Raw genomic sequence first — 15,406 nt, 5'->3', positions numbered from 1 at the left:
ACCAGTTATACAGCAGGCTTTTTCTTCAGAAAAGTCTAAGATGTCTCTTTCATAACCCTAAATACATACTACAATCTTTGAGCCATTATCAAAGTGTCAATTTTCTTATAAAAACTTCATAAGGATTTTTAATTACCATAAAGGAATGTTTTTCCATAGATATTTTTGCCTCAAAAAATTAAAATAATAAGAAGAGGCCATTGATGTACAATACTATCATGTCAATTTCATTAATGTTGGTCCTAGAATTTTTGCTAATATGTGAAGTAATAAACTTAGTGAAATCAATGTAATGGAAAGTTATGATAACTAGTATTTATTATAGAAGTTTGGGAGTATAATGTGAGTTTCGAGGAAGATAAAAAAATTTTAAGCACTTCCTTTGATACATTTCATATTGAGTGTTTAACAGGTTCATTCACTAAATTATGAAAATAATAATACATTAAGTCAGTATCATAATATCATGTAGAGAGTGATATGTATTAGACTTCAAAACATGCAAATGAAATCTCAAGTAATCCCTTGCAAAGGTCAAGCATTAAACACTGGTATCATTTAACTGTATATATGTGTGTGTGTGTATGTGTGTGTATATATATATATAAAATGTCTTGATAGAGGAGGAAGAAAAGAGAAACCTCGATTAGTTGTTCATCTTATTTTTTAATTCATTGGCTGCTTCTAGTTTGCACCCTGATCAAAGATCGAACTGGAACTGAACCTTGATATATGGGACGATGCTCTAAACAACTAAGCAACCTGGGCAGGGAAACATTAGTATCATTTAACATGGGTGGTCTGTAAAAGGTAAATTACTTTTGAAACAGTAACCATTTCTAACATGGATATAACTATAAATAGTTTATTATTTTGTTAAAGAGTCTCAAAAAAAGCAAAAGGCACACATATAACTAATCTTTTAAAACTCATGAGAGTAATAATTTTTAAATTTGAGAACTACATCACACAAATTTTTAGATTGCATGTTTGGAAATGCTAGTTAATATCCATTACCAGATTTGGAAAACAAAGTACTTAGAAAAATATGAGACTCAGCAGGGAATAAGAGCTAAAATTTAATAATGCTCTATATTTTAAAATACTTTTCATTAATGCGTACCTGATTAAGATAATGATATTCTTCTGGTTGTTTAAGATGGAATGCTAATCTCTCTTCTTCACTTGCTCCTGCCAGGAGGTAATAGAATACATGATAGTTCCTGTTGGAAACAAAGAAGCATGGCTTTATAATGAACACTAGAGGCCCGGTGCACAAAATTCATCCACAGAGGGGGGGAGTGTCCCTTAGCCCAGTCCACTCCAATCTGGGACCCCTAGAGGGATGTCCCTGGGATCGGGTCTAAAAGGGCAATCGGACATTCCTCTCACAATCCAGGACTGCTGGCTCCCAACTGCTCACCTGCCTGCCTTCCTGATTGCCCCTAACCGCTTCTGCCTGCCAGCCTGATCATCCCTAATCACTGCCCTGCCAGCCTGATTGATGTCTAACTGCTCCCCTATCGGCCTGTTTGCCCCCAACTTCCCTCCTCTGCCGGCCTGGTCACCCCTGACTGCCCTGCCTTGCAGGCCTGGTCCTTCCCAACTGTCCTATCCTGCTGGCCATCTTGTGGTGGCCATCTTGTGTCCACATGGGGGCAGGATCTTTGAGCACATGGGGGCAGCCATCTTGATCTTGTGTGTTGGAGTGATGGTGAATCTGCATATTACTCTTTTATTAGATAGGATAGAGGCCTGGTACATGGGTGGAGGCTGGCTAGTTTGCCCTGAAAGATATCCCAGATCAGGCTGGGGGTTCCCTTGGGGTGTGGGGCAGCATGGGCAAGGGGCCTATGGTGGTTTGCAGGCCAGCCACGCTCCCTGGTATCTGGAATTTATTTACCATCTACAATTGAAACTTTGTAGCCGTGAGCAGAGGCCTAGGCCAGCAAGGGCAGGCAGAAAGCTTGGCTTCCTCTGTTGCCTGGGAAACCCAAGCCTCCCTCCTGTTCTCTGTGGCTGTAGCCATCTTGGTTGGGTTTATTTGCATACTCGCTCTGATTGGGTGGTGGGCGTGGCTGGTGGGTGTAGCGGAGTGATGGTTAATTTGCCTATTATTCTTTTAGTAGGGAGGATGATTCACCTATGATTATCATTTAACTGGGGGAAAAAGCAAACATTAATTACTAAAATGTTTCAGCTTTGCTTCATTTTTTAATACAAAGGTGATAAACTCAATATTTAAGTACGTAAAATAAAATAATGTTTTGGCTGTTCAATTCAAAGCAGAGGGGTAAAGGCAAGAATATGGCAAAGTTATAACGTCGCAAAATTCTCTCATTCACAAATCAATTAGAGTACTTAGCAAATTTGTCAAAAATCAACTTTTTAGAACTCTGGAAGTTAACAGCTTTACAGCAATTCAGGGAGTGTCTACATAAGAGAAACGGCTGAAACTCGGTAAAACCGGTAAGCCTGTGACCTTTTAATTTATCCTATTCTACCTGCTGCTTGCCAGATCTATGGTAGCCTTCAAAGTCAACAGTTTACAATCGTGGTCAACACCAAAGCCTGGCAGTCTCCAAAGGAGAGCCTCGTCCCATAAGAAATATCATTATCTGAACTGTCTGGAAGAAACCAATGTTCAAAATTGTCCTTATTTGAACTGAGCCAAAGTAAACCAAATGTGAAAATCTTTTCCCCAGGGGCAATTGTAGAAAAGAATTAAAGGTAAATTTTTAATATGCTATTGTCTGAAGCAGTGGATAAATTTTGGGGCAAAAAATAGACTAACCAAAAACTTAAAAAAGAAATATATGCAAATCTCCACCCAATCTTTGAAAAGGTCCAATATATTGCTGAGAATCTAGATGACCATGCACATACATAAAGTTGTGCACATGCTCAAGACTACATGCCAGCTCTGCAAATACCAGAAGTACTAAGCTCTCACCTCTGCACAAGCAGAAAGTAAAGGTGAAGGAAAAATTATACAAGTAAAAAGCCTATACAAGTGAAAGGCATGTCAAACTTACTATTTCTAAGCACTTAAGAAAATCTCTTTTTAATCATTAGCTAACCAAGCAGATATACTTCAATGCCCATACTTGAAAAAAAAAAAAAAGAGAGACTTTACGAAGTTAGCTCAGAAAAGTAAAAAAACAAACAGCAGGAACAAAAACAACAACTACAAATCCTGGGATGGGAAGAATTTCATCTCCAGAGCTTCCACATGATTATTTCAAATGTACAAATTAAAAAAAAAAAAAAAAAAAAAAAAAAAATATATATATATATATATATATATATATATATATATATATATATATAGTAATTGTCCCTGAGGAAGTTCAAGCATTACTTACTAAACAACAGTTTTAAATATGTACAAAAACTAAAGAAAAGTATGTTTAAAAGAACTATATGTTTAAACTATGTTTTAAAAAATATATGAATGATATCTCAAAAATGGACTATCAATAAATATACAGAACTTATCATAAATGTTAAAAGAAATTTTAAAGCTGAAAAACATAGTTTAATTATAACATTTTAAATTTAAAAAAACCTAGAGGTCAATATTAGATCTAGACAAGAAAAATGAATCAGTGAACTTGAAAACAGGTCAACAGAGAATAGTCTACAAAACAAAAAGAGAAATAAAAAAACTGAACAGAGTATCAGAGCTCTCCGGGACACCATTACACAGACAACAACACTAGCATAATGTAGAGTACCAAAATATGGATAATGCGAGTTCAAAATAAAAAGAGAAAAAAGTGCAAAATAATATTTTTTTAAATATCATTTTATTGATTTTTACAGAGAGGAAGAGAGAGGGACAGAGAGTCACAAACATCGATAAGAGAGAAACATCGATCAGCTGCCTCTTACACACGCCCTACTGGGAATGTGCCCGCAACCAAGGTACATGCTCTTGACCAGAATCGTACCCAGGACCCTTCAGTCTGCAGGCTAAGGCTCTATCCACTGAGCCAAACCAGTTTCGGCAAAAGAATATTTTTAAAAATAATGACAAAGAACTCCCCAAATTTGGTGGAAAATATTCTCTTCATCAAAAAAAACTGAAAAAATTCCAGGGAGTGGAAAGGGAATCAACAATATCTAAACCTAGACAAATCAAGACTGTTGAAAGAGATAGACAACATTTTTTTTTTGTAATATTTCAATTCCAATTAATAATCAATATTGCTTTATATTAGTTTCAGGTATTTATCAATATATAATTTATAAAGTGATCCCCCTTATAAGTCTGGTGCCCATCGAACACCATACATAGCTAAATATTACAATATTATTAACCATATTCCCTATGCCATACTTGACATAACCGTAATTATATTGTAACTACCAATTTGTACTTCTGAATTCCTTCACTTGTTTCACCAAACCACCAATCCCACTTCCATCTGACAACCATCAGTTTTTTTCTCTGTCTATAAGTCTGTTTCTGTTTTGTTCGTTCATTTTGTTCTTTAGAGTCCACATATAAGTGAAATCACGTGGTGTTTGTCTTTCTCACTGACTTATTTCACTAAGCATAGTACCTTCTAGGTCCATCCATTTGGTCAAATACAAAAAATAAGATTTCATTCTTTTTATGACTAATATTCCATTGTATATATATATATGTACCACCTCTTATTTATCTACTCTATTGTTGGACACTTAGGTTGCTTCCATGTGTTGGTTATTCTATCTAATGAAAGAGTAATATGCAAATTAACCATCACTCTTCTACACTCTCAAGCCATGCCTACCAGCCAATCAGGAGCAAGTATGCAAATTAAGCCCAACCAAGATCGCTACAGCCACAGAGCAGGCAGGAGGCTTGGGTTTCCCCAGCAATGGAGGAAGCCAAGCTTTCCATACACCGTGAGCACAGGCCTCCACTCAAGGCTACAAAGTTTCAATTATAGAAGATAAATAAATCCCAACAAAAATGGCAGCAGCCACAGAGCTAGAGAGAGCAGGAGGCTTGAGTTGCCCCCTACAATGGAGGAAGCCAAATTTCCAAACACCTTGGCAGGCCCAGGCTTCCAATCAAAGCTACAAAATTTCAATTATAGAAGATAAATAAATCCCAGAAACCAGAGCCTCCACGTGGCTGGCCTACAAACCACCACAGACCCCTTCCCCAGGTCCCCCTCAAGACCCCCACCCTAATCCAAGACACCCTTCAGGGTAAACCAGCTGGCCTCCACCCATGTACCAGGCCTCTATTCTATCTAAGAGTAATATGCAAATTGATTCCAACACACAAGATGGTTGCCCCTATGTGGCCAAAGATCCTGTCCCCATGTGGACACAAGATGGCCACCACAAGATGGCCAGCAAGGGAGGAAAATTGGGAGGGACCAAGACTGCAAGGGAGGGCAGTTAGGAGGGACCAGGCCTGCAAGGGAGGGCAGTTGGGGGTGATCAAACCTGCAGGGGAGAGCAGGTAGGGGTGAACAGGCTGGCAGAGGAGGGAAGTTGGGGGTGACCGGGGCTGTAGGGAAGGGCAATTGGGGAGGAGGAGGGAGACCCAGGACTGCAGGGGAGAGCAGTTGGGGGGGACCAGGCCTGCAGGGGAAAGCAGTTGGGGATGACCAGGCCTGTAGGAGAGAGCAGTTAGGAGCAAACAGGCTGGCAGGGGAGCAGGTAGGCATCAATCAGACTGTCAGGGGAGTGGTTAGGGCAGTGGTTCTCAACCTTTCTAATTCCATGACCCTTTAATACAGTTCCTCATATTGTGGTGACCCCCAACCATAAAATTATTTTTGTTGCTACTTCATAACTATAAATTTGCTACTATTATGAATCATAATATAAATATCTGTGTATTCCGATGGTCTTAGGTGACCCTGCTGCTGTAGAGCCTAAGACCATAGAAAACACAGATGTTTACATTACAATTCATTAACAGTAGCAAAATTACACTTATGAAGTAGCAATGAAAATAATTTTATGGTTGGGAGTCACCACAAAGGGTCGTGGCATTACAAAGGTTGAGTATCACTGGGTTATGGGATGATCAGGCTGGCAGGCAGAAGCGGTTAGGGGCAATCAGGAAGGCAGGCAGGCGAGCAGTTGGGAGCCAACAGTCCTGGATTGTGAAAGGAATATAGGAACAGGCCAAAACAGGTAGTCGGACATCCCTCTAAGGGTCCCAGATTGAAAAGGGTGCAGGCTGGGCTGAGGGACACTCCTCCTGCACAAATTTTGTGAACTGGGCCTCTAGTGTAAATAATGCTGCAATGAACATAAGAGTGCATATATCTTTTCAAACTAGTGTTATGAATTTCATCAGCTAAATATCCAGAAAGGAATTGTTGAGTCTATTTTTAATTTTTTGAGAAACCTTCATACTGCTTTCATTGTGGTTGCACCAATTTGCAATCCTACTAACAATGCTTGAGGGTACCCTTTTCTCCACATCTTTGCCTTTGTTGCTTTGTTGATAACAGCTATTTTGATAGGTGTGAGGTAATACATCATTGTGATTATAATGTGCATTGCTGATGATTAGTGATGTTGAGCATCTTTTCATATGTTTATTGGCCATTTGTATGCCTTATTTTTAGAAAAATGTCTATTTCAAAAAAAAGAAAAGAAAAAATGTCTATTCATGTCCTCTGCCCATTTTTCACTGGATTGTTTTTTGGGTTTTTTTTTTTTTTTTTTGGTGTTCAGTTGCATGAGATCCTTATATATTTTGGGTATTCAAATGTCTCACTGGTAAATCCCCCATTCAGTAGGCTTTATTATCATTTTGTTCATGATTTCCTTCTATGTACAAAAACTCTTTAGTCTGATATGGTCCCATTAGTTTATTTTCTATTGTTTCCCTTGCCCAAGGAGATACATCAAAAAAAAAAAAAAATAACGAGAAGGATGTCAAAAATTGAATTGCCTATGTTTTCTTCTAGGTGTTATAAGATTTTGAGTCTTACATTTAAGTCTCTAATTCATTTTAAGTTTGGTATATGTTGTAAGGTGATTCACTTTAATTCTTTTGCATGTACCTGTCCAGTTTTCCCAACAAAATTTATGTAATGGACAATCATATGTTCTTGCCTCCTTTGTCATATATTAAATAACCACATAAGTGTGGGTTTACTTCTGGTCTCTTTATTCTGTCCCATTGATTTGCGGATCCATTTTTATGACAGTACCATATCATTTTAATTACATCATCTTGTAGTATAGCTTGATATCAGGTAGCATGACCTTCCAACTTTGTTCTTCTTTCTCAAATTGTTGTGGCTGTCTGGGGACTTTGGTGGTTCCACATAAATTTTAGGATTATTTGCTCTAATTATACGAAAAATTGCTGGGTGTTGTTTTTTTTATAGAAATTGAATAAAATCTATAAAATTATTTGGATAGTATGGGCATTTTAACACTGTTCATTCTTCCTAACAATTTGCACAGTATGTTTCCATTTATCTGTAAGACTGTCAATTTCTTTCTTCAACATCTTATAATTTTCAAAGTACACATTTTTAACTGCCTTGGTTAAATTTTTTCGTAGGTGTTTTTGATGCAATTATAAATGAAATTGTTTTCTTAATTTCTCTGAGAGTTCATTACTGATATATACACATTCATCCAAATTCTGAATATTAATTATTTTGTCCTAGTACATTACACTAAATTTATTTATCACTTCTATTGTTTATTGATGGGTTCTCTGTGTATATAGTATCATACATCTGTAAAAAAAAAAAATATATATATATATATATATATATATATATATATATATATAGTTTTACCTCTTTGTTTCCAGTTTAAATGCATTTTATTTATTTTTATTATCTAACTGCTATGATTAGGACTTCCAGTATTATGTTGAATAAAAGTGGTGAAAGTGGCCAGGCCAGCATTGCTCAGTGGTTGAGTGTTGACTTATGAACCAGGAGGTCATGGTTCCTTTTCTGTTTAGGGCACATGCCCAGGTTGTGGGCCCAATCCTGTGTGGGACATGCAGGAGGCAGCTGATTAATGACTCATCTCTCATCACTGATGTTTCTATCTCTCTCTCCTTCTCCTTTCCTCTTAGAAATCAATATATATACATACACACACACACACACACACACACACACACACACACACACACACATATATATATGTTTTGTTTTGTTTTGTTTTGTTTTGTTTTTAAAGAGTGGTGAAAGTGGACATCCTTGCCTTATTCCTGATCTTAACAAGATGAGTATGATGTTACCTATCGGTTTGTCATAAATTGTTGCCTTTATAATGTTGAGGTATGTCCCTTCTACTCCCACTTGATGAGAATTTTTATTTCATAAGTGATGGATTTTATTGAATGCTTTGTCTCCATCTATTGATATGATTTTTATCCTTCAATTTGTTTAGAATGTGTATCACATTAACTAGTTTGCAGATATTGAACCAATTTTGCCTACCAGGAATAAATCCCACTTTATCATGGTGTATATTTTTAAAGCATAGCTGACTTCAGTTTGGTAATATTTTATTGAGAATTTTTCCACCTAAGTTCATCAGATACTAGCCTATAATTTTTTTTATATAACATCTTTGTATGATTTTGGAATCAAGGTAATGCTGGCCTCTTGAACTGAGCTTGAGAGTTTTCCCTCCTCTTAATTTTTTTTTTTTTTTTTTAATCACTTGAGGAAGATTGGTGTTAATTCTTCTTTGAATGTTTGGTGAAATTCTGTGAAACCATCCATTCCAAAACTTTTGTTTGTTGCAAGTTTTTTATTACTAATTCGATTACATTAGTAGTAACTAATGTGTTCAGATTCTTCTGATTCTTCTTGATTCAACATTGGAAAACTACTAGGAGTACCAGTTAATAATGCAGAGTTTTTTCAATAGAGTTACACATATGTTGATGCATGTATTACATCAGCTTGTAGTATAGTATATGTGATTTTATATGTATGATATTTTGTTGTATTGACAGTAAGCTTCAAAACTTCATGTCAAATTTGCTGAAGATGTTAACATTATAGGTATTTTTATGCTTAAAAATGTCAAATTTCATGCCAAAAAAAAGTTTTCATTTGTTACTTTATTTTGAAGAAAAAGTTGTATACTTCGAGAAGCTTATGGTGAACATGCTCCATCTCAAGATACTTGTGAAAGCTGGTTAAATGCTTTAAACGTGATGATTTTGATGTGATAGATAAAGAACAACCAGGTCAACCGAAAAAGTTTGAAGAACAACAATTACAAGCATTATTGGATGAAGATGCATGTCAAACTCAAAAACAACGTGCAGAAAAATTAAAAGTTGCTCAGCAAACAATTTTTGATCGTTTAAAAGCAATGAGAAAGATTTTAAAGGAAGGAAAATGGGTGCCATATCAACTGAACAAAAGACAAATGGAAAACCCAAAAGTCATCATTAAAATGTTGCTTCAATGGCACAAAAGAAAGTCTTTTTTGCATCGAACTGTGGTTGGCAATGAAAAGTGGATTTATTTTGAGAATCCCAAACACACAAAATCATGGTTGATCCAGGTCAACCATCAACATTGACTACAAGGCCAAATCGCTTCAGAAAACGATTTGGTGGGAACGGAAAGGTGTGATGTATTGTGAGCCTCTAAAATCAGATGAAACCATTAATACTGATCGCTACCGACAACAAATACTCAACTTGAACCACACTTAGATCGTGAAATGATCAGAATGGGCCAGAAGACACAGCAAAGTAATTTTGCTTCATGATAACGCATCATCACATATTTCAACACCAGTTAAAGACACTTTAAAAGATCTTGCCAGGGAAGTATTAACCCACCAGACCTTGCTCCTTCAGATTACCACTTGTTCCGATCGATGCCACATTCACTTTGAGCATTTCAAAACATACGAAAAATGTGGAAAATTGGGTCTCTGAATGGTTTGCCTCAAAACAAGAAAAGTTCTATTGGGACAATATCCACAAATTACCTGAAAGATGGGGGAAATGTGTAGCAAATGGACATTACTTTGAATGAAGGAGCTATGGGGGAGAGGGGGGGAGGAAATGGCCAGCAGAGAGGGCAGTTAGGGGTAACCAGGCTGGCAGAGGAGGGAAGTTGGAGGCAAACAGGCCGATAGGGGAGCAGTTAGACATCAATCAGGCTGGCAGGGCAGTGATTAGGGGGTGATCAGGCTGGCAGGCAGAAGCAGTTAGGGGCAATTAGGAAGGCAGGCAGGCAAACAGTTGGAAGCCAGCAGTCCTGGATTGTGAGAGGGATGTCCGACTGCCTGTTTAAGATGGGATTGGGTCTAAATGGGCAGTCAGACAACCCTCTAGGGGTCCCAGATTGGAAAAGGTTCAGGCTGGGCTGAGGGACACCACCACCCACCCACCCCGTGCACGAATTTCATGCACCAGGCCTCTAGTATATATATAATACATGCTTTCTACAAGAGACATACACTATAGATTCAAAGACAAAAATAGGTTAAAAGTAAAATGATGGACACAAATAGCATGCAATCTGTAACCCAAAGAAAGTTGAAGTGTCTATACTTATATCATATAAAATAGATTTTAAGACCAAATTTTTTATTAGATGCAAAGGTCATTTTATAATGTCAAAAGGACCAATCCATCAAGAAAGTATAACAATTCTAAACATAAATACATCTGAAAATAGAGCCCCAAAATACATGAAGCCAAAAACTAAAAGGAATAAATAAGCAATTTAATAATAGTACTGAGATATTTCAACACTCCCCACCCCCTCAATAAAAAATAGAAAAACTAGACAGAAGATCAACAAGGAAAACGGGACTTGGAAATACTACATTCCACCTACACCTAACAGACATCTATAGAATACTGCATCCAACAACAGGATACACATTTTCTCAAGTACCTATGGAATATTCTCAGGATAGACAGTATTAGACTACAAAACAAATCTCAATAAATTTAAGGGGACTGAAATCATACAAAGTGTGTTCTCTGACCATCTTACAAATCAGTAACAAAATATACAAATATGTGGGAATTCAACAACACAATCCTATATAATGTAATGGATCAAAGAAGAAATCACATAGGAAACTAGAAAATGCATGAAAACACAAATACAACACACTAAAATATGAGAAACAGTTGAAACTGTGTCCAGTGAGACTTTATAGCTGTACACTCATTTTTTTTTTTAAATCTCAAAGCTATAACTTGACCATCCACTTTAAGAAACTAGAAAAAATAAAAGGAGCAAATTAAACCCAAAGCAAGCAGAAGGAAGTAATAAGCATGACAGCAGAAATAAAATTGGGAATAGAAGGGGGGGGGGGGGGGGAATCAATGAAACCAAAGCTTGGTCCTCTGGAAAGGAGGGGTAGATTATTATGGTCTGAATGTGTACCCATCAAATGCTTATGTTGAAATCATAACTAAAAAAGATGGGGCCTTTGGAAAGTTATTAGGTAATGAAGGTCGAGCACATATGAATGGAATTAGTGCTCTTATAAAAGAGATCCCTAGCCGAAACCGTTTTGGCTCAATGGATAGAGTGTCAGCCTGTGGACTGAAAGGTCCCAGGTTCAATTCCGGTCAAGGGCATGTGCCTTGGTTGAGGGCACATCCCCAGTAGGGGGTGTGCAAGAGGCAGCTGATGGATAATTCTCTCTCATCTATGTTTCTAACTCTCTATCCCTCTCTCTCCCTCTCTGCAAAAAGTCAATAAAACATATATATTTTTTTTTAAAAGAGATCCCTATCCCTCTCTACCACAGGAGAACTCAGGAAGAGGGCTCTCACCAGAATGCAAACATGGTGTCACCTTCATCTTAGATTTCCCAGCCTCCAAAACTGTGAGAGATAAGTTTCTGTTATTTATAAGCTACACAGTCTGTAGTATTTTGTTATACAGTCAAATCTCAGTCCTTGAACATCTTCCAATGTTCACAGAAAATGTATTGGTTGTCGGGTTCTTGACTGACAACCCTTTCATGCTGATACCTGTATGATCATTCACAGGTCTCTCAGGCAACAAATGAGAGAATGTGCAAATGAAAGCATGAATCAGTTTCCCATTAAACCTCCCAAAAAATTGTGCTCTCAATATTTTCATGTTGTTTTGCTTTTGTTAATGTTTATTATTATTAAAAACATACAGTAAGTTACCATGGATCCTAAAAATGTTAGTGATAGCAGCAAAGTGAAAAGGAGAGTTGTGAGAACGATAGATCTTTAAAAAAAATAACTGCAAAGTATGATAGAGCCGTTTGCTGTCTGATCTGGCTACAGAGTGTGGCATAGTGAAATCGATGATTAGTACAATTTTAAAACATAAAGAGGCTATCAAGAACGCTGATGGGGGGGGGAGGGGGAAAGAAAAAGAAAAGAATATTGATATGCCCTGGCCCATGTGGTCTGAGCATCAACCAGTACACCAAAAGGTTGCAGGTTAGATTCCCAGGCAAGAGCATGTACCTGTTTTGCAGGTATGGTCCCCAGTCAACAAATCAATCGATGTTTTCTCTCTCTCTCTCTCTTGCAATCTCCCTCTCACTTTCTCTGTCTCCCCATCCCTCCTCTCTTCCATTTTATCTGAAAAATCAATTGAGAAAATATCTTCAGGTGAGAATTAACAGGAACAAAAAGAGCAGATATGGTTAACGGTGTGAAAGTACTCACAAAACAATGATCACAGGCAATTGAGAAAGCTTAAATAGCTAATTACTTGGGGGTCTGGAACACATTAATTTAATCTACATTATTTCTAATGGGAAAAAAATGATTTTGTTTGTAAACAAACCACCTCTTGAACAGCCAGCCTTCTGGAACAAATTAAGTTCAAAAACTGACGTTTCGCTATATCAGCCTGGATGAGTTAAAGCAAGGATATGTTTCAAAGTCAGAAATGAAAGGGGGGATATTAACAACAATCTAACAACCTAACAACTTATGGAAATTAAAAAGAAAATGTCATAAGGGAAAACCTACATAAAATGGATAAATTCCTAGAAAGATAAAAACTATCAAATCTGACTAAAGAAGAAAATAAAAATCTAAACAGACCCATAACAACTAAAGAGTTTGAATCAGTAATCAAAATTTCTCACAAACAAAAACTGAAATCAAATGGTTTCACTGGTGAATTCTATCAAACATTTAAAGGATTAACCCAATCTTTCACAAACTCTTCACGTCTTATTCTATGAGCCAGCATTATCCTGATATCAAAAGCAGAAAAAGACTTCAAAAGTTTAAAAGGATATTACAGCAATATCCTTTATGAATACAGACACACACAAAATCTTCAACAAAATATTATCAAGCCAAATCCACCAACACATAATAAAGATGACACATACACCTGAAAATCAAATCCAATAAAATAACAGAGAATCAGTTTATAAGCTCTGGATCTTCACCTCCTATAAATTCTTCAAAACCAAAGAAACCAGGACTATATCCCTACCATTCCATTAAAATGTGTTATAAAGAAGTTACTAATAACCTTCTAATAACAGTACCTATTAGCTCTGCAAGTCTTTATGAAGCTACTAGAGGCTCAGTGCATGAAATTTGTCCATGGGTAGGGTCCCTAGACCTGTCCAACAAGCAGGGCTGCACCACCTCCTGGTGGTCATCACACATCATAGCAAGCGACCAAAATTCCGGTCTCCTGATCAAACTCCGTAGGAACACTTTGCATATTTTATACACACACACACACACACACAGAGAGAGAGAGAGAGAGAGAGAGAGAGAGAGAGAGAGAGAGAGAGAGAGAGAGAGAGAGAGAGAGAGAGAGACTAGAGGCCTGGTGCACAAAATTCGTGCATGGGGGGGGGGGGGGGGGGACGGGACGTTCCTTTAGCCCAGCCTTCACCCTCTCCAATCTGGGACTCATGGGGATGTCTGACTGCTGACAATCGGACATCCCTCTCACAATCCAGGACTGCTGGATCCTAACTGCTCACCTGCCTGCCGCCTGCCAAATTGATCCTAATCGCTTCTGCCTGCCAGCCTGATCGCCCCCTAACCACTCCCCTGCAAGCCTGATTGTCGCCTAACTGCTCCCCTACCTGCCTGATTGTCCCCAACTGCCCTCCCTGGATGGACATCTGTGGCAGCCATATTGTGATGACATCACACAAGGGCATGATGCCACCTAGGCTTTTTTTTTTTTTAATATGTTTTATTGATTTTTTACAGAGAGGAAGGGAGAGAGATAGAGAGCCAGAAATGTCGATGAGAGAGAAACATCAACCAGCTGCCTCTTGCACACCCTCTACTGGGGATGGGCCTGCAACAAAGGTACATGCCCTTGACCGGAATCGAACCCGGGACCTTTCAGTCTGCAGACGGACGCTCTACCACTGAGCCAAACTGGTTTCGGTGGCTTTTTTTTTTTTTTAATTGATTTTTTTACAGAGAGAAAAGGGGAGGCATAGAGAGTTAGAAACATCCATGAGAGAGAAACATCGATCAGCTGCCTCCTGAACACCACCTACTGGGGATGTGCCCACAACCCAGGTACAAGCCCTTGACAGGAATCAAACTTGGAATCCTTCAGTCCGCAGGCCAATGCTCTATCCACTGAACCAAACCAGTTAGGGTGACCGAGGCTTTTATTATATAGGATTCTCTTTCTGAAATTCTATTCCCTTCATTTTGAAATACCTCTAATTCAGATTTTCTCATCTGCTAGCCACAAAAAAAAAGTAACAGGAAAGTCTGAGTTCTCGCCCTAACCTTGCAGATAATTCATTATGATAATGTTAGCTATTAATTATTGCACTATTATTATACATATAACATTTTATAAATATTATTTCATTCAGAATTCTAAACAACTTCAGGATAGTTTTCTACAATATTTGTAAAATTAGAGTAAGAAGCAGAGAAGTTAAATGAGATGACAAAGGCATATCCATTATTTGAATAATTAGGACTGTTTAACTTCAATGTTGGCCTTTTATTTTGTCTCATTGTAACATGAAGCAAATCATTTATATCTTCCAATATTTGGCTCCTTCATCTGAAGGAGGTTGCATATATCATCTCTGAAGTCCCACATATCTCATATATTACATTGCAATTAAGAACTTTATTAAAAACTCTTCTCAAGTTAAAGAAAAGACACTAAGACATGAAAAATGTTCCAAAGCACAGTGCTCACAAAGCTTGTAAAAATAACCACTGCTTTCCAATTCTGATAGTTTGTCTAGATTTTAGAAAGAACAATAGTTTTATATACCCATTTTAAAAATCTCCTAGCAGCCCCTGGCCAGTGGCTCAGTTGGAGTGTTGTCACATACACCAAAAAGGTTGCAGGTTCAGATTCCCAGTCAGAACACATACCTAGATTGTGGGTTCAATCCCCGATTGGGAAGCAGATGGGAGGCACCAATTGACATTACTCTCTACTTCAATGTTTCTCTC

The 15,406-nt window shown here is 37.6% G+C and overlaps 1 protein-coding gene across 13 annotated transcripts in view; it reads right to left on the bottom strand.

The window, feature by feature from the left end:
* Positions 1 to 15,406, bottom strand: part of MYO9A (myosin IXA) — a 410,239-nt gene that overhangs the window by 270,507 nt on the left and 124,326 nt on the right. For all 13 annotated transcript variants that reach the window (XM_084897620.1, XM_084897626.1, XM_084897629.1 and 10 more), the window contains one exon: positions 1,124 to 1,223. In XM_084897620.1, coding sequence (XP_084753746.1) covers positions 1,124 to 1,223 — 100 coding nt within the window. The remainder of the gene's footprint in view (positions 1 to 1,123; positions 1,224 to 15,406) is intronic.

Source organism: Pipistrellus hanaki (genome assembly GCF_964339955.1).
Source record: "Pipistrellus hanaki genome assembly, chromosome: 1".
NCBI lineage: Eukaryota > Metazoa > Chordata > Mammalia > Chiroptera > Vespertilionidae > Pipistrellus > Pipistrellus hanaki.
Note: the sequence above shows the minus strand (reverse complement) of the source record. Positions and strands in the feature narration are given on the sequence as shown.